At 48.7% G+C, this 25,022-nt stretch overlaps 1 protein-coding gene across 3 annotated transcripts in view; it reads left to right on the top strand.

Annotated features, from left to right (window-relative positions):
* Positions 1-25,022, top strand: part of CRTC3 (CREB regulated transcription coactivator 3) — a 157,619-nt gene that overhangs the window by 38,294 nt on the left and 94,303 nt on the right. For all 3 annotated transcript variants that reach the window (XR_015252950.1, XR_015252949.1, XM_086711627.1), the window contains exon 3: positions 20,297-20,416. Coding sequence is in view for 1 of the 3 variants with exons in the window: in XM_086711627.1 (XP_086567753.1) it covers positions 20,297-20,416 (120 nt within the window). In the remaining 2 variants the exon portion in view is untranslated. The remainder of the gene's footprint in view (positions 1-20,296; positions 20,417-25,022) is intronic.

The following is a 25,022-nucleotide window of genomic DNA, read 5'->3' as shown; positions in this document are numbered from 1 at the left end:
AACCATGACATCATGACCTGAGCTGAAGTCGGACGCTTAACCGACTGAGCCCCCCAGGCGCCCCTCATTTTTACTGTTTTTAAGTGTATAATCCAATAATGGTTAAGTATGTTCTATGGTTGTAGAGCGGATCTCCAGACGGCAGACTGTCATCTTGCAAAACTGACACTTTGTACCCGTTAAACAACCGCACAACCGCTCTCTGTTTACCCCTCCCCACCCCCACAGCCACCAGTCTATTTTTTGCCTTTGAATTGGCCTCCTCCAGGTAACTCACAGAAGTGAAATTCTACAGCACTTGTCGTTCGGTGCCTGGCTTACTTCACTTAGCACGTCCTCAAGGCCCATCCAGGTTGAAGCGTGTGACAGGAGGTCGTTCCTTTTGAAAGCTGAATAGTATTCCTTTGTACGTACGTGTCCCACCTTGTTTCTCTGTTCATCCATCCGTGAACGTCTGAGTTGCTTCCCCCTCTTGGTCTTTGTGACTGCTGCTCCCGTCAACCCAGGCATGCAAATAGCTCTTCAAAATCCTGCTTTTAATTCTTCTGGATATAGACCCAGAAGCAGGAATGCCGGATCATGTGAAGATTGTATTTTACATTTTTTGAGCAGTGATCGTGCTGTTTTCTGCACTACCTTTTATAGTCCCACCAACAGTACAGAAGGGGTTGAATTTCTCCGTATCCTCACTGATACTCATTATTTTTCAGTGTGTTTTTTTTGGGGGGGTGGGGGAGGCGGGGGTGTCGGAGCCGTCCGAATGTGTGTGAGGCGCTCCCTCACTGTGGGTACCCGCTACGATTTGTAGTTCTTTAATCATCAGCGATGCTCCGCTTCCTTCCATGTGCTTGTTGGCCATGTGAGTATCGTCTTTAAGGAAATGTCTGTTGCCTGTTCAAGCTGTATCCATCTTTTCAGTCTTTGCCAGCCTCATGGGTAAAAAATGGTATCTTGTTTTATTTGGCATTTCCTTGATTATGAGTGAAATTTATTCATTTATTCAGCAAATAATATCGAGTGCCCCCCCCCCCCCCCCCCCCGTGTGTCCGGCACTGTTCTAAGGACGTAACACAAGAGCCAGGTTGGCCGTCTCTTTATGTTTCTTTGGCCGTTTGTATTTCCTGTTCTGTAGGCTGTGTTTTTAAGTCTTTGCCTGTTTTTCTGTTGAGTACTTTATTTTTTTATCAGCTTCTAAAAACTCTTTGTTATATATTAAGGAAATCGGCTCTTTGTGTATTTGTTTTCTATTACTTTGTGACACATTACCACAAAATAAAAATTGCCTTTTACGGGGCGCCTGGGTGGGAGGGCTCAGTCAGTTAAGCATCTGACTTCAGCTCAGATCATGATCTCACCATTTGTGGGTTCGGGTCCCACGTCGGGCTCTGTGCTGACAGCTCAGAGCCTGGAGCCTGCTTCAGATTCTGTGTCTCCCTCTCTCTCTGCCCCTCCCCTACTCATTCTCTGTCTCTCTCTGTCTCAAAAATAAATAAAAACATTTAAAAAAAATTTTTTTAAATTGCCTTTTATTATCTGACAGTTTCTGTAGGTCAGAAGTCTGGTTACAGCTTATTTGGACTTTTTGCTTTTGGGTCTCCCCAGGCTGCAATGCAGATGCTCACTGGGGCTGTGGTCTTATCAGAGGCCGATTGGGGAGTGTGCTTCCGTACTCCTTCAGGTGGTTGGCAGAATTCATTTCCTTGTGGTTGCAAGACAATAGCATCACTTTAAAAAAGTTTTTTTTAAGTTTATTTATTTTTGAGAGAGAGAGAGAGGGGAGGAGGAGCAGAGAGAGAGGGAGACGGAGGATCTGAAGCCGGCTCTGTGCTGACAGCAGAGAGCCCAGTGCGGGGCTCACACTCATGAACCGTCAGATCATGACCTGGGCCAAAGTCAGACACTTAACCAACTGCACCACCCAGGTGCTGTACTCATATTTTGTTTCAATGCTATTTTTACTTTGGAGTTAATTTTGATGTGAGATTTGAGACAGAGGTCCCCCGTCTTTTCCTCTATGATTAGTCTCTTGCCTCAATTCTTGAATAATTTATTCTTATATGGTTCTTCCTGTTTTCTTGCTTTGTTCCACAGATATGGCTCTTTATTCCTCCTCCATTCCACATCAGTATAGTTACTGTGGCTTTATAATATGGTTTTAATTTTAATATTTTTTAATAGATATATTCATAGGGTGCAAGATTAAAGATGATCGAAAGAGTGTGCAAGAAAAATATTCCTTCTGTCTCTTTTCTAGACAGTTCATTCCCCAAAGGCGGTCAGTGTTGTCATGTCTGTTTATTCTTGCAGGGATATTTTTAGACATCAGCAAATGTGAATGCGTAATCCACTTTATCCCACCCTTTTACCCAGAAGGTAGCTAACCTACACATTTCTGTACCTTGCTTTGTTCAGCTAATATGTCTTGGAGAGCTTTCCATATCAGTTCACAAAGGACATCCTTATTTACTATTTTTTTTAATACTCTTGTTTATGGATCTGTTTATGGGTCTACGTAATTTCTTCTACTAGTTCCCTAATTATAAACATTTAAGTTATTTACATACTTTTTTTTTTTAACGTTTATTTATTTTTGAGACAGAGAGAGACAGAGCATGAACGGGGGAGGGTCAGAGAGAGGGAGACACAGAATCTGAAACAGGCTCCAGGCTCTGAGCTGTCAGCACAGAGCCTGACGCGGGGCTTGAACTCACTGACCGCGAGATCATGACCTGAGCCGAAGTCGGCCGCTCAACCGACTGAGCCACCCAGGCGCCCCATTTACATACTTTTATCAAATATATACACTGTGTTTCAGTGAACAACTTAAATTTTTTTTTTAATATTTTTTGAGAGAGAGAGAGAAAGAGAGAGAGACTGTGAGCAGGGAAGGGGCAGAGAGAGAGGGACACACAGAATCCGAAGCAGGCTCCAGGCTCCGAGCTGTCAGCACAGACTGATACGGGGCTTGAGCCCATGAACCGTGAGATCATGACCTGAGCCGAAGTCGGACACTCAGCTGACTGAGCTACCCAGGCACCCCTCAGAGAACAACTTTATACACATACAATTTTATACACATGGAGGTACAGTTGCAAAAAAAATTTCTAGACGTGGAATCGCCGGGACAATGAGTGATACCTTTTTTAGTTTTGGTGGATGGCATCAGTTCTCCCCCCATAGACATGGTGCCATTGTATGTCCCACCTGCCATGTCTGGGGGTGTGTGTTTGCCTGCATCCTCCCCAGCTCAGTGTTTCATCAGACTTTTTGATCCTTGTCAGTCTTATAGATGAAACATCATGTTTCTGTGTGGTGTTAAACTGCATTTCTCTTACTATGACTGAGGTGCATTTTTTCCCATATTTATGAGTCCTTTGTATTATCTCTTCTGTGAGCAATCTGTATCTTGTGCCCTGAACTTTTGGGGGTGGTTGATCTTTTTCCTATTGATTTTTTAGGAACTCTCTATGTATTTGAAAAAGTAGACATTTATCTGTGATATTTGTCTTTCAGCATTCTTTATGATGGATGCTTTTCCCATGCAGACATTTACATTTTTTTGGCTTATTTATATTTATTTTTTGAGAGGTGGTGGGAGGAGAGAGAGAGAGAGAGGGAGAGAGAGAATTCCAAGCAGGCTCTGCACTGTCGGCATAGAACCGAATACAGAGCTCGAACTCACAAACCGTGAGATCATGACCTGAGCCCAAGTTGGATGCTTAACCAACTGGGCCACCCAGATGCCCCATACATTTTTTTTTTCTTTTTTATGGAGCAAGATTTAGTGTTTTTAAATGGCCTCTAGGTTTTTTGTCATGCTATAAAGTATTCTCTTTGTTTCTTGTAATACTTAATGCCTTCATTTTTAGATTTAAAATCTTTGATCCATCAGGAGCTTATGCCAATGTAAGGCAGGCATGCAGTGTGGACCTGACTTAATTTTTTTTTGTTTGTTTGCTTGCCAGTTGTCCTAACACTGTTTGTAATCATCTTTTCTCCACTAATTTAAAATGCCACTTTAGGGGCGCCTGGGTGACTCAGTCGGTTAAGCGTCTGACTTCGGCACAGGTCATGATCTCATGGTTCGTGGGTTCAAGCCCCGTGTCAGGCTCTGTGCTGACAGCTCAGAGCCTGGAGCCTGCTTCCAATTCTGTGTGTCTCTCTCTCTCTGCCCCTCCCCCTACTCACGCTCTGTCCCTGTCTCAAAAATAAACAAACATAAAAAAAAAATTCTTTTAAATAAATAAAATGCGACTTTTATCATGTAATAAATTCCCACATGTTTTGATCATATTTTGAGACTTCCCTATTCTCTTTTATTGATTTATGTGCCTTCCATACACCAGAATCTCACTCGTTTTTGTTTTTTTTTAATGTTTTTTTTAATTTATTTTTGAGACAGAGAAAGAGCATGAACGGGGGAGGGTCAGAGAGAGAGGGAGACACAGAATCTGAAGCAGGCTCCAGGCTCCGAGCTGTCAGCACAGAGCCTGACGCGGGGCTCGAACTCACGGACCGTGAGATCATGGCCTGAGCCGAAGTCGGACGATTAACCGACTGAGCCACCCAGGCGCCCCAGAATCTCACTGTTTTAACTGATTTTTGCAGCTTTATGTTACATTAAAAAAAAAAAAAAAAAAAAAAAAAAAAACACCTGGTAGGGTTAACTCACTCTCATGCTTTTTTTCAATGATTTTTTTTTTTTTTTTCCGGGCTATTCTTGCATGTTTATTTTTCCGGGTGAACTTTAAAATCGGCTTGCTGGGATCTTTTTCTTAAAAAAAATCCTGTCATTAAGGGGTTTTTACGCAGCTGAATAATTTGATCAGATTTGTATTGTAGGAAGATTCCTCTGACAGCCAGGTGGAAAACTGGCCTGGAGGAACCAAGATTAGAGGCAAGAAGCCCAACTGCAAGGTTGTTGCAGGAATCCCGACCGACTGACCGGAGTGGAGGGACGGGGCATTGAGGAGAGCGGTGGGCTTGGAGGCGTCGAGAAGGCCGGAGTGGCCGGACTCGGAGATGCCTGGGACGGGAAGGTTTGGGGGAGGTGGGGGGAGGATGAGCCCAAGCGTCGTCCTGGGTCAGACAGCTGGGTGGTGCCGTTTCCAGAGATTCAAAACAGATGAAATAGGGCTGGTTTGGGAGGAAGATGACGAATTCACTTCTAAACATGTTGAGCTCGAAGTGCCTGTCCCCGGGGCTGTGGAATGCACACTTCCGAAGCCGTGCAGAGTGCTCTGGGCCGGAGAGGCAGAGCTGTAGGACAGCCCTGAAGAGTCCCCAGCGCCTAGACGATGGTCAGGAATCTGCAGAGAAACTGCCAGAGAGCCAGGAGGAGTCACAGGGAGCCCGAAGAATGTTTTTAAAAGAGAGCAAATTGTCACTGATTTCAGACGCCACTGAGAGGTTGAGTAGCTTAGGAGCTGAACGTCTAGTTGGATTTAGCAACAAGGAAAGCCCCCGGATATGTGGGGAAGAGGAATGTCAGCGGAGTTGGGGCTGCGGGGTGAGTGGGAGTTGAGGAAGTCCTGGGGGTGACCCCTTCATCTTGAAGCTTGGCTGCAGAGAGGAGACACGGGCGGGCGAGCCAGTAGAGGGGCGGAGGGGTGGCATCCTCTCTGAGGACCAGGTAACACTGAGATGGTTGTAAGGACCGAGGGAAATCGGCCAACAAGAATGGTCTAAGAGAGAGTGATCCCGGTACAGCGTTGGAATATGTTCTCTGACAGTTTTGACTTTTAATTTCGTGCGGTTTTCTAATATTTTTGTTTGGCTCCTATTCTTACATTTTTAGAGTGTAGACAAAGAGCTCAGAAATAGGAATCAGGTTTAGAAATGTAACTGGAGGTGGGGGCACCTGGGTGGCTCAGGTCGGTCTGTGAGTTTGAGCCCCTGCGTCGGGCTCTGTGCTGACAGCTCGGAGCCTGGGGCCTGCTTCGGATTCTGGGTCTCCCTCTCTCTCTGCCCCTCCCCTCCTCACACTCTTTCTCTCCGTCTCTCAAAAGTAAATAAGCATTAAAAAAAAATGTAAGTGGAGATTAAGTTTAAGAGCGAAGTACAGAACAGTGTACAAGTGTGCCACCATTTACGTAAAAAAGAAGGAGCGGAGTGATATGTATTCCTATTCGCTCTGTGTGCGTAATCCGTATTTGGAAGGAGTCACAGGAAACTAATCAAGTTACCCATTGGGCAGTGGGAACTGGATAGAAAGGCATCTTCACTGCCCATCTTCATATTTCGTATTTAAGAACGTGAACATATTACTTAAGTCATTTCATCTAAGCTGGTTGGTTTCTTTAAAAACAACGGTTCTGGCAGAGCCTGAATTTTTAGTGAGTGATGGCTCTAATTGTCTGTGATTCAACTGTTCGTCCACATCCGCAAACCACTAAGAAGCAAACTCTTGCTTTGTGCTGTGAGGTGTGGATCTTTGCTCTTTCTCCACTCTTCCCCACAGGAAAGCAGCACCCTTGGGGAAGTGGACAGTCCCGGCTCTTGGGTCAGGAAAGAGGACTATGGCCTCTCACCGCCTGGCCCTCTTAGCCACAGCTTGACCAAATGCACTATTAAGGTCTTGCGCCCAATTCCACCGTGGGCAGCAGGGAACAGCTCTCCTAGAATTCAATCAATTCTGACACTGCCTACCTGGAGACAGCATCAGATCCCACAAGATAGGGGCTCATTCCCACCGGACCGCCCCCCTCCCCCCTCCCCTGCACACCCTGCAGACGCCAGCTACAGGTTCAGGTCCCCAAGTTACCTACAACTTCTGTCCAACTTGGCCGCCAGTCAGAGGTTCTTATGACCTCCTCCCTGTTTGGATTCAGTTAACTTGCTAGAGCGGCTCCCAGAACTCAGGGAAACGGTACTTACGCTTGCCGGCTTATTGTAAAAGGGTATGGTAAAAGATACAGATGAACGTCCAGAGGGAAGAGAGGCACAGGGCCAGGTGTGTGGGAAGGGGCACCTTCTCAGAGCGCTTCACTCTCCCCAGGTCTCCGTGTATTGAGCCCCATCCTTTGGGGTGTGTACAGCATGTTCCTTACTAGGTACGATTGATTAAATCATTGGCCGCCCGTGACTGATTCGACCTCCAGTCCCTCTCCACTCCAGGGAGATGTGGGAGAGCACTGAAATTTCCAGCCCTGTAACCACCTGGTTGATTCTCCGGACAACCAGCCCTCACCCTCGGGTGTGTTCCAGAAGTCACCTAATTAACATAATAAAAGACACCTTTGTTGCTCTCATCAGTTAGGAAATTCCAGGGAGCTCTGTGTCAGGAACAGGGATGAAGACCAAATATTTGTTATAAATCGCAATATCGGTTATAAGCCTGGCTGGTCGGGAGAGGAAAGGAGAAAGGGGTCAGTCCTTATCCTCATTATGCTGATACAGGCAAAAGTCTCACGCTGGCTCTCCCCTTCCCAGCCGTAGCACATCCCAGGGACAGTCCTGTGCCTCTCCATCTCTCGGTGATCATGCTAAAACTATTCCGGGAGAAAGGAAAACAGAATCTTTAACGAGATATCTGCACCCCGCCCCCCCATGTTAATTGCAACATTATTCACAATAGCCACGATGTGAAAACAGCCCTAATGCCCATTCACAGATGGAGAAAAAGATGTGGTCCATATGCATAATAGAATATCGTTATGCTAAGTGGCATAAGTCAGAGAAAAACAAGTACATAACTATACCACTTCTATGTGGAATCTAAAATAATTAAACTTGTGAAAAACAATTAAATGGTGGTGCCCAGGGGCTGGGCGTGGGGAGGTAAGAGTGATGGTGTTTAAGCCTGTGAGCTGTGACAAGTGGTACATAAGCCATGGAGCTATACCTGCAGCATAATGAAGGTTGACAATATTATACTGCAGTTATTATTAATATGACAGATACCGCCATAGCAGCGGTCATGTTACGATGTATAAAATGTATCAAAGTAACACGCTGTACGCCTTTAAACTTACACAGCGTTAGGTCTCACATTTATTCAATAAAAAAATAAAAAGTAAGCGTAGAAAAGAAAAGAAAGTCTTACCTGGAACTCCAAAAATTTTCAAAAGATCTCAGAAAACTTCCCAAGAACAAACAAATAAAATACACAGAAAATGGAAGAAGAAGAAAAAAAAAAAACCTGTAGCACTGCTGAGTACATTTCATTGTGGTTTTATAGCAAATATCTGAATTAGTGCACTGGTTAAACATATTTTACTTTTAATCTCTAGTTTTATAGTCCATGCTGATTGCACACCCCCACTATAAAACATCAGATGAAATACAAAAAAAAAAAAAAAAATCTCAAAATGTTGAACCCCCACAAAAATAACCAAGTTCACTGCTAGTTTTCCTAATCCACTTTTTAGGGTACCAGATACCGAAGGATATGTTTATTTATTTATTTATTTTATTTATTTTTTTTTTTTTCAACGTTTTATTTTTTTTTTTATTTTTGGGACAGAGAGAGACAGAGCATGAACGGGGGAGGGGCAGAGAGAGAGAGGGAGACTCAGAATCGGAAACAGGCTCCAGGCTCTGAGCCATCAGCCCAGAGCCCGACGCAGGGCTCGAACTCACGGACCGCGAGATCGTGACCTGGCTGAAGTCGGACGCTTAACTGACTGCGCCACCCAGGCACCCCATGTTTATTTATTTTTAATGTTTATTTATTTTTGAGAGAGAGAGAGAGAGAGAGACAGAGCGTTGAGTGGGGGAGGGGCAGAGAGAGGGAGACCCAGAATCCGAAGCAGGCTCCAGGCTTTGAGCTGTCAGCCCAGAGCCCGACGCGGGGCTCGAACCCACGAACCAAGAGATTATGACCTGAGCTGAAGTCAGACACTCGACTGAGCCACCCAGGCGCCCCACCAAGGGATATGTTTAGTTAGGGCTGGGTTAATGGTGCCTAATCTGAGTCAGCGGACCCCACACCAGATGGAATCATTAGCTTTATTAGCTTCATGGCTGGCCACTCAGTAGCTCCCCAGGCTCCCTTGGGTTGGGCTCTGGGAACAAAATGGGACGTCCATCCCGCCTCTTCCCAGAAGTGAGGCCATCTGAGCCTGCATGGGCAGGGCCAACCTGGCTGGGGCCTCCAGTCCCAGGCCAGCACTGGAGGAAGGCCCACCTTCCCCGTAGGAAACAGACCCTGTGCGCTAAGGTTGGAAGCTGTGGGCTGTGGGTGCTGCCGCAGGCGGGGAGCGCTGGGCCCTGTCCAGAGCCGGGGAGAGCGCCTCTCCGGCAGTGGGGGGTTTCCCTCCCCTGTCTGTAGGCAGAGGCGGGCAGTTGCACAGAGGAAAAGCCTTCCTTTTACGAGCCCTGCCAAGCTTTCTGTTCGGTTGACAAAGGGAACGCCAAACCAAGTTAACTCAGTGTCTCCCAACAAGCCGCCCAACTCACTTGCGGTTCTAACTCACATTAAGTGAAGAACTTGCCCGCCACCCCCACCCCGGATGTTCTCTTCCACTTTTGTGGCTTGCTTCCTCCTGGAGAAGAAAACAGCCCTAAGATGATGAATGTTTGGAAGCCTCTCCTCTGGGCCGATTCCCTGCAGAGAGTCCCCCAGGGACGGTTCGCAGCTCAGCCTACGGGGAAACATACCAGAGCCCCGCGGCCTGAGCGGGGAGTGGCTGGCCTGGGAAAGTGGGGGTGCCAGACTTCCGAGGGGCCGGTAGTGGCTGCGGCTGACCTTCCCCGGCGCCCCTAACTCTTGTGACTGAGAGTGTGGACGGACGGACGGACGGACAGGACACTGCGGGTGCCTCTTCGTGAACAAGTGCCCAGATGAGGAAAAGTACCCTGCGCTCTTTGAAATCGAAAACAGGATGTCTTTTTTTTTTTTTTTTAATCCGTATGCTTTATTTAGAATTGCCATGTGCTGTTAGAGCTAACTAAATATACCAGATTGTTTTATTCCCCCCCGTTTTCTCATGATACTTTTCTAGTTCCTTTGTGAAATTATAGACCTATTTTGTCTTTTTAAAGTCATGTAAAAAGAGTATTTTAGTAGTAATTTTTGCTGGCTGCGTGGTCGAAACCTAGCCTCTTGCATGTATAGAAGCTCTTGGAGGTAAAGGTAAAAAAGGGACCCTTAATATATTACAGGGCCACAATATCAACTTTTAAAAAATTGAACTTTTAATTTGGAAGTTTTAAATGTACCCAAAGTAGCAAATAGAGTCATGAAGTCCCCCCCCCCCCCCCCGTGTGTATACTCATCACCACTTTCATCGTTCTGTCCAGTTTTACGGAGATACAGCTGACATGTCGCATTACAGTAATTTCAGTGTGCAACGTAATTTGCTGTCCGTATACGTTGCGAAACGGTTACCACGGTAAGTTTAGTAAACATCCATCAGTTCACAGTTACGTTGTTTTTTCTAGTGAAGACACCTTTAGAGATCTCTCTCAGCAACTTTCAGATGTGCAACATTTCCCTGGCCTACTTATCCTAAAACTGGAAGTCTGTACCTTGTGACCACCTTTACCCATATCCCCCACGTCCCATCCTTTAATAATTTCCAACATTTTGTCAACTTTGTTTTATTTATACCCTCCTCCCACACACACACACTTTTTTTTTTTTTTCATTCCAAATAACAGATTTCTTCTAGGCTCAGGGATGTGTCTCACCAGGTTCATTCACAGTGGGGTGTGTGGTGTGGCTCAGGGCGCAGCTGACTGAAGGGGGAGGGGAGGAGGGTGGTGGGTAGGGGCAGGTAACGGTCTACTTGTCACCTCCCTTCCCTGAGGCAGAAAGAGGCCCCTGATGGGCTGCAGCTAGGCTCAGGCACCTTGACCCCTTTCCTGCTTGATCTGAAGCACCCACCTGACCAGTCTGGCCGCCGAGGACCCCTGTGGCCTCCCTCTGCTGGCCAGCTGCTCTGTCTCCCGTGTAACCTGCCTCTAGGCCGGCCTCCTTTGCCCCGTCCCTGCTCACGTCTTAGCTCGCAGAAATAATTCTTCGTATCGTTGTTGTCCTCAGAAGAGGCAAACCCGCTTTTTCTGGAGGAAATAAATGGGCAGACCCAGTTTACCCAGAACTTCCCTCTTGGGTCGTGATCACATCAGCGGCAGAGTTCAGGGTCAGACTGCACTCAACAGAAGCCCTCCCCCCACCCCCATCTCCACCAAACACACCACACCAGGCAGGAGGGTGGGGTGGGAATGGGCAGTGTAAGACCTCTCCCTTTGTGGGGGCTGGTGGGGCATTTCCTGGAGAGATAGGAAGGTGCCTTTAGAGGCTTGGCATCTGGTTAGCCCTTGCCATGCCCGTGCTCATGCCTGAGGGTCTGAGGGGGGCGGGGGATGCTTCACCCTATTCTGGAAGATTGTAGCCATCCACAAAAGCAGAAAGGACAGAATAACAGGCTCCCGTACAGCTGTCACCAGTTTCAGTAACTTTCAACATTGTGTCGCTAAAACTTTCTGATCGTGCACCCTAGCAGTAAGAGTGTTGTAGCCCCAGTCTGGGTGTCTTTGTTTGTTTGTGAGTTACATACACATACACACGTTCGCAGAAAGCAGAGTGGAAACAGCTTCCAGTGTCTTCTCTCTCCCCTGTGCACATCCTCTATACCCCACCCCCACCCCCCACCGAGAGGCACACACTCTGGTCTGGAGCCCAGTTATTTGGAAACATAATGACAAACAGAGCAGACATGTATTGGACCCCACTGTCACGGACACTGGGAACTGAGAGGGAAGACGCTGGGGCAGGGTGGGGGTGGGGGGGACGGCAGGATGACGGGGCTCAGTGCATCTGTGGGACGTCATTCCCCCCTCTCCAGATGAGGCGCGTGCACAGCCGGGCCAGGACCCTGACCCATCTGTCCCTTCCTGAGCAGGAGCCCCCAGCGCGAGCCCCAGGCTCCACACTCTGGGTGTGTTCTAGGCTTTGCTGTTTCGACAGATTATTTTGCCTGAGGTCACTTTGGTTGGTTTCCTTTTCTGTGTGTGTTTGGACCTTTGCTGCCTTAAAAAAAGGTTTTGTCTCTGTCGTTTTTTTTAGAGTAATCCTTTAGCTTAGTTTATCTTAATAATTTCACTCCCCTTTTACCTTTCACTTCACAACAAGGACGAGGAAGGGGCCACACGAGGGCCTCGGGTACAGCGGCAGGTCAGGCGTCCAGCTCTGCCCCTTCGTAGCTTCCTTTCCCCTGAGCCGCGGGGTTCACTTCTTCCTTTGGAGATTAGATCCCAAATTTGTGTGGTCAAAAAAGGCACAGTCTCCATGTTACAAAACAAACACACACCAAAAAAACCCCAACAGTGATTCAGGGGCTCTGAGGGTCAAATGACCCTTCCAGACTGGATAAGACCAGCCCGAAGACGGTGCAGAGCTGGCCGACTGCTGAAGTGACCGTGTTCCCAGAAGCTAGGACCTTCACAGCTTGGTGGACTCGGGACCTCGGCCTCTGGCACGTTTCTAAGCGTCAGCTCCTGCCCGTCACCTCGGAGGGCGAAGGAAGGGGGTGGGGGCTGCCGTGAGGCAGGGCGAGCGCAGGTCTGACCCTGCAGATTTGTAAACCATTTTGATTTGCTCTTTAAGGAGTGTGGGGTTTTTTGTGTTTTTGTGTTGTTTTGGGGTTTTTTTTTGTTTGTTTGTTTTTTGGGTTTGTTTGTTTGGTTGGTTTTTTGATGGTGATATAATAGAGTCTCTAATCCAGCTATGAAATCCTTTTTATTGTCTTCAGTTTATAAGGTAGAATGAAAACGGTCCATTTAACCCCAAGGCAGTGAATTCATAGCCTCTTCTCTGTTGTGGGCAGGCCTTCAGGGCTCCCTCTCCTCCTCCTGAGAACCAAGGGGGATGCGGGCTCCAATTGTCCCCAGCTGGGTTCCCAGGAGAGGCACAGTTGTCCTTTTGAAAAGAAGAGGCCGGTCACGTCTTCCATTAACGACATCGAAAAGCCCCGCCAGCCCGAGGAACCTGCCTCACCCCCACACTCCCCAAGCCTCCACTCTTCCCAGGGCAGCAGTCTGTTCAGGCCCAGGGACCAGTCTTACGTGCGTTTACCACGAAGCCATGTGAACTCACAGACGGAGGAATTTAGAAGGACTAAGGAAGCATTTCATCCTATCGGAGGAAGCTGTGGGATGGTCGGTAGAGAGCCTTGGGGCTTTCAGCTAACCTCTTAGCCCACAGGAAGTTAGACACCTACCCCAAACATCTGCCCCAAACGTGCTGGTCCCATGAGCCAGGTGTGTGTGTTCTTTATGCTGCAAGATGGTCAGATATCTTAGCAGTGTTGTCATTCTTAGCTCTTCAGTAGATTTACAAGAACATAATTTTGTCTGGAAAATCTCTCAACAAAATCGTTTTTACTTTTGGGGCACCGGGGTGGCAGTCGGTTAAGCGTCTGACTCTTGATTTCGGCTCAGGTCATGATCTCGTGGTTCGTGGGGTCGAGCCCCACATCAGGCTTCACTGTTGTCAGCATGGAGCCTGCTTGGGATTCTTTCTCTCTCCCTCTCTCTGCCCCTCCCCTGTTTCTCTCTCTCGCTCTCTGGCTCTCTCTCAAAATAAACATTTGAAAAAAAATCTTTAACTTCTTTTCTGTAGTATGCCACACTCGCAAACCTGATTTCACGTAGGCTACTTAGCAGAGGAGGCAAAATGGTGAGATGAGGATCAGGATCCTGAGTTCAGGCTTCCAGCTAGTTTGTCACTAGCAGCATCACCTTGAGAAAAATCACCCCTCCTTCTGGATGCTGGTGTCTCCTGTGGAGAAGGAACGTGTGGAGTTGGGGTCCGCTGTGGCCAGCACCCCTTGGTTCTTACCTGTGAAGCTCACCCTAATGAGCTGTCAGCCATACACCCCACCTCCCCGCCTTGGGCTCCTCCCACCCTGTTCCCGAGAGCAGGTGGCCCCACATATCAGGCTCAGGTGTGATGCAAGACCCGAGGGGCCCCCTCGGGCTGCTCCCCTCGAGGGTTCCTGTTTCTGCCACTGAGATGGGTGAGGTTGCCACCGAGTAACCCCTGGTTTAGGCAAGCGGACTGTCCTCGTCCTTGTCCGTGTCTGTGTCATCGGAGCTGCCGGCCCGGACGTGTTTCTAGTGTTGACAGTGGTGTTCTAGAAAAATCCATGCTGCTCTTGTGGGAGTTTTACCTTTTTTCCCTTCGAGCTGTCGAACCGAAAGCTGTCTTACGTAGCCTTGTTTGTGTGTGAGTACCGATGGTGCAGCCCTTTGTAACGATGCTGAGTTACAGGATCCTGGATCAGGCTTGTCGAAGGAACCACATACGCTTCATCCTGGGACTCTGCATGTTTTAAATACATTTTTTTAAAACGTTTATTTCTGAGAGAGAGTCAGAGTGTGAGCAGGGGAGGGTCAGAGAGAGAGGGAGACCCAGAATCCGAAGCAGGCTCCAGGCTCCGAGCTGTCAGCACAGAGCCCGACGCAGGGCTCGAACTCACAGACCGTGAGATCTTGACCTGAGCCAAAGCCACCCAGGTGCCCCTTCAATACATTTTTTTAATGTATTAAAACTTCTGACAATGCAAGAGCATACAAGAACATACTTGCATTTAGAGTCATCCAGCATTTAGAAATTCCTGTTTCACTAGAGAAAATTGGCAAATTCCAATTCTCCTGCTTTTAGTAACATTGTGTAGAAATACAGCCGTAAGCTAGGATTGATCTTTGTTGCAAGAAAAAAAGAAAAAAAAAGCGTGGCTTGGTCTTTCACACATAAAGAATATACTGTAGCATATATAGAACGTGTGTGTATATAGAATATAACGTAGGATACTTTTAACAATGATCATCCCCTTGAGGGGACAGTGAATAGCTCTCCAGCTCTCAGACTTGAGCTCAGGTCACGAGGAAACAAGGGCTTAGTAGGAATCTGCTTGTGGTTTATTAGTCACGTGGAAAGATCTGGGGTTTGTGATTAACCACAAGCTCCACGCTATGCCAACAATACGGTACATCTGCTAAAAGAGTTAATGCAAATATAGGTCACGCTGATAGGTCAACGGTGCCTACTGACAGGAAGTAATTTTCCTCCTAGGAAAGGTAAGGAAATTCACCTGCAACTGCTCAGCCAGTCATCTCTGGCTGCGGCTTTCAGAGGCGATGTGGGCAGCAGGTGGGCGCCCACACCCACGAAAAGACACCTAAATGAGCTCTTGGTCCCGGGGGGGGGGGTGGTGCACTGAGCCCGCCGTACTCTCTGCCGTTGGCCCTGGATTTCTGCCCAGAAACGCGCAACTCTGCTTCCTCTGGAAGATTCACACGTTCTGTTTCATCTCAGCCAGCCTCGACGCCCCCAGCAGCCATCCTAATACCTGCGTCCCTGATCTGATTTGCCATCCACATAGAGATACTTTCATAAGCAATCGGGGAGCCTGCAATCCTGCAAAGGGAGGAGGCCTGAGGGTGAGACTCTCTGTAAGGGGACGTCCCGTTCTCAGCAGCACCTTGAACTGCTTGGGGTCTGCCTCCTTCCCCGCACCCCCCCACAAAAGGCCCAACGACAGAAAGTAGGCAAGAGTCGACTGTAGCTGGTCTCCTTGCCGACTCAGGAGTCACCTTTACCCCCGACCCCCAACGCAAACCCACCTCGTTGCCCTTCGCTGTCGAGGTCCGTGGAACCTTGGTGCTTGGGCTGTGCTCCACCCACAGTCTGCCTTCTGTCAAATTTGGTGACTTAAGCCCAGAATCCACCTTTCCCCTGCCTTGTGTTACCGCTCGGTCCTTTCCTCTCACACTCAGCCTCTGCCAGTTAGGTCCCAACGTGGAATGGAATTTGATAGCTGGCCCCATCGCTGCTGAGGTTCCCGTGTGACCCTCCCGGTGCCGAACCTCATCATCGGACCATTGACACCGGCCCCACTGCATTGTCTCAGGCTGCCACCAAGAACGTGGCCACCCACAGTGTGCCCTTTCCACCTGTTCCTAGTACCTAGAAAGGGGTGGGGGGAGCGTGGTAAGGCGTGTGCTGGTGCAGGCCCTGGAGAGGTGACCGGACCCCCCTTCTGTGTGTGTATGTTCCTGAATAAAAACCACCAAGCTGTCCCCAAACAAACAAAAAGGCAAGGAAGCCCAGCTAAATTTTGAATTTTCCCACCACGAATACTTGAAATGTTTTTGGACATCGGCTCAACACCCTCTTGGGTGTTGCCCTGGCCTTGCTGGGGCCCTCAGCACGCACTCGGTCTGCCTGCGGGTAGTGTGGCCCTGGGGCCCCCGCGGCAGGGGGAGGGGCGGTTGAATGCGGAGGCACAGAAGCCTTCTCTTCTTCATTTAGTGTCTGGGTCCCGTGTCCTGAAACAGGATGGTGTTTATCAGAGCCCAAACCCGGGTCCATCCTCAAAACAGGTGCCAATTTCCCAGGTTCTTCTGACTTGAAGGAAAATCGGACTCTGCACATCACTGTAGCCTCTCTCTGCCGTCACTGTCATATTAGCTTTGTTGTGCTAACAACCACTCCCAAAACTCTGGGATTGGGGCAAGCTTTTTTTTTTTTTTTTTTTTTTTAACTCCTCTTTGTTGCTGGGGGCTCTCCTGGATAACTGAGGCTGAGGGAGCATCCCTCTTTGGGTCATGGAATTCTCGGGGCAGAAGGAAGAGAGCAGGAGAGTTTCTATTTGGACAAATGTATATCATGTCTGCTCCCGAACCGTGGGCCAGAGCCAGTCACCCAGAGCCCTGCCAGCATTCTGTCTGTCCAGCCATTCATCCCAGGCTGTAGCTTTGAGAGGTGACCCGGCATGGGCAGCAGATGGGTGCCTAACAAAGATCTAGGTCCCTTAGGGATACTTTGGGAGGCTCAGAGTAGCGGGAAAGCCCCTACCAATGGTGTTGCCCGTGCTGTCCGTAAAAGGACTCTGTGGGGTGGCCTCACCTTTAACAAGATGCTTCCCAACACCCAACCACCTAGACATCCATCCTCCTTCTAATGCCCAGTGTTCTTAGTCTGCTCGGGCTGCCCTAACAGGACACCACAGACTTGGGGGGTGGGGGGGGAGGGCCACTGACACAGCAGAAATCTCTTTTCCCACAGTTCTGGAGGCTGGACGTCCAAGATCGAGATGTGGGCAGGGCGGGTTTCTGGTCAGGCCTCTCTTCCTGTCCTCACACGGCCTTTCCTCTGTGTGTGTGTGTGTTCCTGTGGTCTCTTCCTCTTAACAGGACACCAGTGCTATTAGATGAGAGCCCACCTGTAGGACCTCACTTAACCTGCATTTCCTTCTGGGGCCACATACAGTCCCTCTGGGGGTTAGGGCTTCAACCTGTGCACTGAAGCAGGTGGGGGAGCAGTTCGGCCGGTAAGCCCCAGTGCCCCTGGGATAAGGCAGCTTTCACGTGCATCATCTAATTTCGTTTTCTCAGCAAGCCTGTGAGGAAGTTATCAGCAGCATCACGTCCACTTTACAGATAAGAGAGAGGGGATGACTGGCTGTTAAGTAAACGATTCTGGACTGGAACTGTTTCTTTGACTCCAAAGCACATGTTCTTTGAATTGCAGCATGGGGTGTGGGCCTCCTCAACATTGGAAGTGAAATACTGTGCACCTGCTGAATTAATAGCTATAAGGGTTACATATACAGAAAATAAGTACAGGAAATAGACCACAAGAATGTATGTGCTGTGTGGGTACAACCCACGTAAAAAAACTATGGATAAAACTTGAAAAGGAACTGAAAACACGAAGCCCTTGGCCTTCAGGTTCTTTTTTGTGTTAGAGTCGACCTAAGAGATACATTGTTAAATAACAGACTCTTAGCTCTCAGCAGGCACAAGGCCATAGTGTTTCACAGGCCTCCTCTTCTTGAGTCTGCTCAGCCCTCCACCCCCCCCCCCCCACCGGCTTCCCACACGGAACACCTGCTCGAGCTCATGTCATGAGCAAGGCAGGTGCCTGTGAGTCCAGAAGGCCGAAAAGCTCAGTGTAGTTTGGAAGAAGACCAGCTGCTATAGGGGCAGGGGGCTTCAGTAGTGTCTCGCTGAGCACGAGAAGAAAATATCCAATGTTGGCAGAGACCATCCCCCGCCCCCAAGCTGAGTCCAGGTAGCAATACAGGATTTGGGCCCATGCATTTGGTGACTGCAAAAGAGGCGAGTATGAACAGCAAGTATGTGTGTAATAGGAAATCTGCCAGACGTTCCAAGAACTCTCTGCTTTTTTGGAACCCCTTCTAGAGGCCCTCAGCCCCACCTCTGTAGGCCGGTCTCCGTACCCGAGACTCCTAGCTGAAAGTGTGTTTCCAAGGACATGTAGCACCACTCAGGTGAATATTGGTCCTATTACCAGAGAACCCTCCCTTTTACCCTGGAACGAAGTTCCTGTGTAAGCAGGTTTTGAAAACCGTGTAATGTGTGTGTGCGTCCTCTTGATTAACAAGGTATTTCAATTTGTCACTCCCTGGAAGATTATGCTGTGTTGTCGGAGATCAGCACCCAGTTTACCCATCACAATGGCTGTTTTTCATGCCCTCAGAAGTTGTTCCTCACAAAGATCTCTTTGTTTTAGGAGATGACAGATTTGGGTTGAAAAAGAGATTAGACGGGACACCTGGGTGGCTCAGTCCGTTGAACGGCTGACTTCGGCTCAGGTCATGATCTCGCGGTTTGTGGGTTCGAGCCCCGCGTTGGGCTCTGTGCTGACAGCTCAGAGCCTGGAGCCTGCTTCGGATTCTGTGTCTCCCTCTCTCTCTCTGCACCTCGTGCTCTCTCTCTCTCAAAAATAAACAGAGAGAGAGATTAGAACTCTTAGACTCAATTAATTGAGACATTGTATCAGCCTGCTCTGGAGAAATAGGAGGCTTTCCCAAGTCCAGTGTGAGAAAATCCATGTTTAACAAAGAAAAAGTAACCACCAATTCTTAGCTAAAAGAAACAGCTCCCCTATAAAAACATCCTCTGTTATAGGATTCCTTTCAGAGCAAGCTATTTATACATGATTCAGTTTAGATAAAAGAAAACCTGCTTTCGTATATTTCACAAACACATCCATCCCTTGTGTAACGTTATATATACGCTACGCGCACATCATATATGTGATACAGTGGTCCAGCCTAGCGTTTGGCCTTTGACAACCAAAAAGATTGCCTTTTATGATGCCAGTCTCAAAAATGTTAAGAATGTACCCCCACGGCACCTGGGTGGTTCACTTGGTTAAGTGTCCGACTCTTGATTTCAGCTCAGGTCATGATCTCTCATGGTTCATGAGTTTGAGCCCTGCGTCGAGCTCTGCGCTAACAGTGTGGAGCTTGCTTGGGATTCTCTCTCTCTCTCTCTCTCTGTACCTCTCCTGCTTGTCTGTCTCTCTCAAAATAAATAAACTTAAGAAGAATGTACCCAAGCCTCCCTTAAGAAAGGATTTCAGATTTATTGACCACGGGTTTATCTTGAATCTGTTTATATTTTCATTTGTGCCATTTTGGGGAATAATGAGTTGCGCATTTTCAACTTGTGTTGAGGTAGCATTCTTTTCTTTTTCCTTAACTGAGGGGTTACAGACTCAAACATCTAACGTAGTAAGTCAGTTGGTGGTCTGGTGTAAGCATTAAAAGCACGAGAACGGGTGTCCCGCCTACAGAGAGCAGCCACTCTAGATTTCAGTCCATTCTGCCACATGGGAAGGTGGGACTGGCGTGGCCTGGGTGTTCAGATTTTTCCCTAGAAGCCTCAGAGCTGAATTTTTAAACATTGTCAATTCAGTTGGAAATTTAAAGACCCTGTGCAAAACAAATAACCCACAGTGTGTAGGTATTCCGGTTTATTTCTGGATACTGTGTATCTGTATTTCTGGATACTATGTATATATATTTCTGGATGCTGTATTTGTATTTCTGGATACTGTGTGTGTGTGTGTGTGTGTGTGTATACACATTTCTGGATACTGTATCTGTATTTCTGGATACTGTGTGTGTGTGTGTGTGTGTGTGTGTGTGTGTATACACACATTTCTGGATACTGTATCTGTATTTCTAGATACTACAGGTATCCAGCTTACCTCTGTCTGAAATAGACCTCTTGCGTTTCAAGCATACTTCTGAGTGTCTGGGGTGTGATGTATGAACCTGTGGTCCTGCCTCATAACTGTGACAGCTTTTAATATATCATCGATTTGGCCTTTATCTTAACACACTAAAGACCGTTTTCAGTTATTCTGCACCCCTACAGAAACAGCCCCACGTGCTCCGTGACTGTGTTTACCTTGACTCGAGGCACAGTCATAAACACTCGTAAAAATCCGAATCCGCGTTTCATCTGCCACCGCTGCTGAGGTGAGTGTGGCGATTTCATGGTCATAGGCCGACTCCTCTCCTTCTTTCCGCAGCCGTCCCTGCACCAGGCTGATAGCGCACGGGGGACCCGCCACCATGGGCTGGTGGAGAGGCCGGCCAGGACCCGCTTCCACGCGCTCCACCGACGGTCTGGGGACAAGCCGGGACGACAAATATCCTTTCTCGTTGTCTGAGGGCAGTATGACTTCTGAAATGTTTGAAAGGTTTTCAAGGTTTCTCTTCCCTACCGTTCCCCTTTGGCCTCCAAGCCTTCGTTTTATCTGATGAAGGGAGGCAATAAAAACAAACGAGTTGGAAACTAGAAACATCTCTGCAGCTGAAAATTGGAAAGATCATCGCGGGTGTTTACTTGATGAAAACGGTGATAAAGCGGAGTCGGGTGACGTAACTGGACATAAGCAGAACCTGTAACCCGGCCCTGTTGCAAGGCCGCCTCAGGATTTTCTTCCGAGGTCAGCCAAGGCACAGTTAAACCTGACTTTGAACCAGGTTAGAGAGACCTGGTCTATCTAGCTAAAACAGACACGTGGGAATCTGGCTGATTTTTATTTCTGCTGACCCAGGGACCCTGCTGTGAGAACTTACAGAAGAAAGTTCATACGATCTCCTATTTATGCAGTTCCAAGCTCAGTAAATGACGCCTTAACGGTATAAAGTTAGGAAAATTCTTATGCAGCACTTACGCCAAGACCTATGCTGTTAAGTAGGAATGAAGAAGAGATTTCAAAGTCCCCTGATAGTTTTGTTTTTCAGGGGCCAGGGCTTAGGCAGTGGGCGGGGTGGTCACCGCCGGGCCACCGGCGTTGTGCTCAGGGCTTCGAGGACACAGTTTTGTGGGAGAGGACGTGGAAGCAGCGTGCCGGGAGGCCCTGTGCCCTCCCTACGCTCCCCCCTCTGGGGTGGAGGAAGGCACAGGAAGGCGGGGTGCGTGTCACTGCACAGCTGGTTCCTGGCAGTGATGGTAGAGCTGGCTTCTCGAGAAACCAGGAAGTGGGGGGAGGGCACGCGTGTTTGCTGAGCACCTACCCATGCCAGGCACTGCGCCGGGCCATTTCTGTGTAATTCTGTCCTCAAAACTCACTGAGTAGTTCATGCGTTTTAACCCGCATTTTCCAAGGAGGAAGCTGAGCATCGAAGTCACTTGTCCCAGATTCCCGCTGTCGAGGTTGGATTCAGCCCGGGTCAAGCGGACTCCGGGCCTGGGCCTCTCCCCTGCCTCCAGCACTCGGTGGGTCGGCCCCCGGACCCCCTCCTGCCGTCAAGAGAGGCCCTGTAGGCGGGGTTGTAGGACACACACAGGGGACACGCTTCTCCTGCCCCCGGGTTTCCTCCAGCTTCCTATTTGGAGGCCGGGATAGCGACCCCAGGGAACGTTCCCGTCTCCCCTCTCTTCCGCCCCCAAGGGACACACCGCGGACACAGGGTCCACGACAGACCCTGACTTCTAGTTTTATGTATTATGTGACTGCTGTCAGGGAGGGTGACGGTGACAGCTGATTCTGCGGGTTCCCTTCTGGAACACGTAATAACCCTTACGCAGAACGCAAAAGGGAGAGGAGAATCCAGACGAGTCTTCGGCTCATGTGCTCACGTGTGGGAGGAGCATGTACACCAAACCCTCATCGAGACTGCTGAGAATTTTCAAGCAAAAGACTTCTGATTCTTTGCGATTTAACAATATGTCTTTTTCCAAAGTCTTGATTCTCTATTTCTCCTGTAGGTGTTCTCTGTAAATAGTATAATACATACATGACATATTCATAGCTATATATATAAATACCTGTATACTTGCAGCTATCTCAGAGCTTTTTTACAGCAAGTATGGTCTAAGTATATACACATGCTCACAGCTCTTTTAACCAAGGTAATAACTTAGAAGAGGAGGGGATTGAAGGAAAGCGACAGAGGACAATGTTCATTCACTTAAAAATAATGAGGGGCTCCTGGGTGGCTCAGTCGGTTAAGCGTCCGACTTCGGCTCAGGTCATGATCTCACAGTTCATGAGTTTGAGCCCCGCGTCGGGCTCTGTGCTGACAGCTCGGAGCCTGGAGCCTGCTTTGGTTTCTGTATCTCCGTCTCTCTCTGCCCCTCCCCTTCTCTCTCTCTCTCTCTCTCTCTCTCTCTCTCTCTCTCTCTCTCAAAAAAGTAATAAACATTAAAAAAAAATTATTTACTAGTGTCAGGCCCCGCTGAGACACTGCAGGCATAATGGCGGACATAATTTGGTCCCTGTCCTCATGTTGCTTAAAGTGGTCACCGTGCAGTGTGGTGAGCTATTGTCGAGGCAGCTCATAGGAGGGGCGGCCAGGACCAGTGATGGGAGGCTGGAAAAGGCATCCTTGCGGTACGTCTGAGGCTTGCAGGATGAGCCGCCAGTAAGGGGATGATGTATTTGTGTACTCAGCAGAGAGATCTGCAGAGTCCCTTTTCTGTACAAGTACTGTCCACGCGCAGGGGACTGGGTGGTGGAACAAGACGTGTCCCCGCGTTGGTGAGGTTTTGGTCTGGGGGAGGTGGTGGACGGCAAACAGGTAAAGAAATGATTAAGGAAGATAATGGCAGAAGGTGGTAGGTGATGCAGAAAGAGGGAGGCAGCTGGAGAGGGAATGTTCCAGGAAGTCGGTGTATCTTGTGCAGAGTCACAGAAGGGGAGACCACACCATGTGCTCAGGGGACTCGGTCTCCTCCCAGGTGATTTACCACGGGGTGTCACTTGACCCCATCTATGGGTCCCCTTGTGAAAACAGCAGCAAATACAGGTCACCTTCAGAGGGGAAGGGAAGCAAAAACTAAATTAATGCACAGATAGATTAAAGTTCATCACACAGTACATGTCTGATCCACAGGTCGTGAGACCCCTCTCTCTGTTCTCTTCTTAAGCACAACCTAACTGGGGTCTGGGGACTGGGCATCTGCTGATACAAAAAAATTTTTGAGCTCAGGCCGGTCCGTTAATGGACAGCGTGTCTCTTCTGCAGAACCAAGGGGCCGTGAGCTCCTAGTGAAATATAAGAGAGGGATAATTATATGTCGAAGGTACTGACATAAATCAGAAGAACTTGGGAGAAAGATTTCATCTTTCCTTTCGTGGCCACATTCAGTTGATTTTGAAATAATTTGCTTAAAACAGTGGCCTTTCACACAGGGTCTTCTGTTACCTCCTTAATGTCTGTCTCCCACTTCTGTCATTTGGAAGTGTTCACACCAGTTTGAACCTTTGTTAGGACAAAAAGAAAAGGAAAAAAACGTATCCAGAATTCTCTTCCTGCAGCTGTTTATTGGCTTGGAAGTTACTTCAGCGCGGCAGACTGGCCTAGACAGGGGTTCAGTCCTATGATACAGTGATCTCACATGAAACGGACATTGTTTAACGAATATTCTGGCTTCCTCCCCGAGTGGGTAGCAAGCAAGGCACCGGCCTGGGGACATTCCTCGTGCAGTGGGCAGCTGTGGCTGGGGCCTGGGCTTGCGAACTCAGCTTAGGGGCTCTTCTACGTGTCCGCGGCCGCTGGTTTCTGCAGCAGCCCTCTTCCCTCCTCAAGGGCAGCGGACATGGGTCCCACACGCCGTCTGGTCACGTTTCTGAACAACTAACGTGAATTTGCGGCAGATATGGTATTATCTTAGACCTGTGGGTAACACATCGAGAACACAGGGGACTTGCTGGAGAATCATGGTAAACGCCTTCCTCTAAAGGTGCTTTTAGAAAGAGAGAAAAATAAGTGTGTGGAAAATTTCTGATTTATGTTCCCAACAAGGCGCAGGAGTGCATCACATCTGGGAAACTAGCGTGAGTGGTCACGAAGGGATGCCTTAAGACCTGCCAAAGTTAGGAATGGCTTTCCTCTTTGGAACAGGCCTTGCTTTGAGTCTGTTCGTACAACAAGATGAAAGTTTTAGGACATTGGTGTATAGAACACGGTTTCTTTGACATACTCGGCCTGTTACATTTGAGGAAACGCTACTCTGCTCCCCACCCCCCCCCCCCCCGCCCCCCACCGGCCCCCAGGGCTCTAAGAAGGCTTGCAGCTAAAAAACTTTTTCTCTTCACCCGGGACTAACAAAATGCATTTGATCTGATCACAAAACCCAACTTTTACCTAATACCCACTAGCGATTTCCATCTTAAAGGACAAGGCACGGGCTGATGTTTAGAGCTTCTCAGGAGAAAACGTTCAGACTTCAAAATTCCACATGTGACCTGTCTGTCGCTCGTGTGCCAAGGAGAGCAGAAAGATGTTCCCACGCACGCAAGGACTCAGAAAGATCCCACTCAGATTCTGTCCGTGACGTTGGACTCCAAGATGTTTTCTAGCAGGACGTAGTTGGAGGCAAAACAGGACAAGAGGAAGTAACATGATGGTGAAGACGTGGTTGAGAAATTAGGAAGGAACCAGACTGGGACCGGCTCTGTGTGTTCGGTCCGACCCTGGGAGTCGTCTTGCGGGCGGGTTCCAGGAAAGCAGACTCAGAGTCCACTCGCCCGGCCGGCTGCATGGGAGGTCCTGGGCCTGCCCCACAAACCGCCCCCTGGTAGAACCCTGAGCTCCAGAGGCTCAGAGACAAGATGGCCAGCCTCCAGGCTGCCTCTAGAAGGCTCTTCCTGAGCCCTGCCCCAGGTGCGCTTACCACATGGGAACAGGAAGCCGAAAGGAGAAGCCGGGCTGTGCTCTCCAGCCACGAGGCCAGCAGCACAGCAGAGACAGGGTGGATGCCGTCTGGAGCTTCTGTGGCTCAGTGACCCCACCCATGGATAG

Source organism: Puma concolor, chromosome B3 (genome assembly GCF_028749965.1).
Source record: "Puma concolor isolate L17-30 chromosome B3, mPumCon1.1.hap2, whole genome shotgun sequence".
Lineage (NCBI taxonomy): Eukaryota > Metazoa > Chordata > Mammalia > Carnivora > Felidae > Puma > Puma concolor.
The sequence above is the reverse complement of the archived record's forward strand: the minus strand, read 5'-3'. Positions and strand labels throughout refer to the sequence as shown.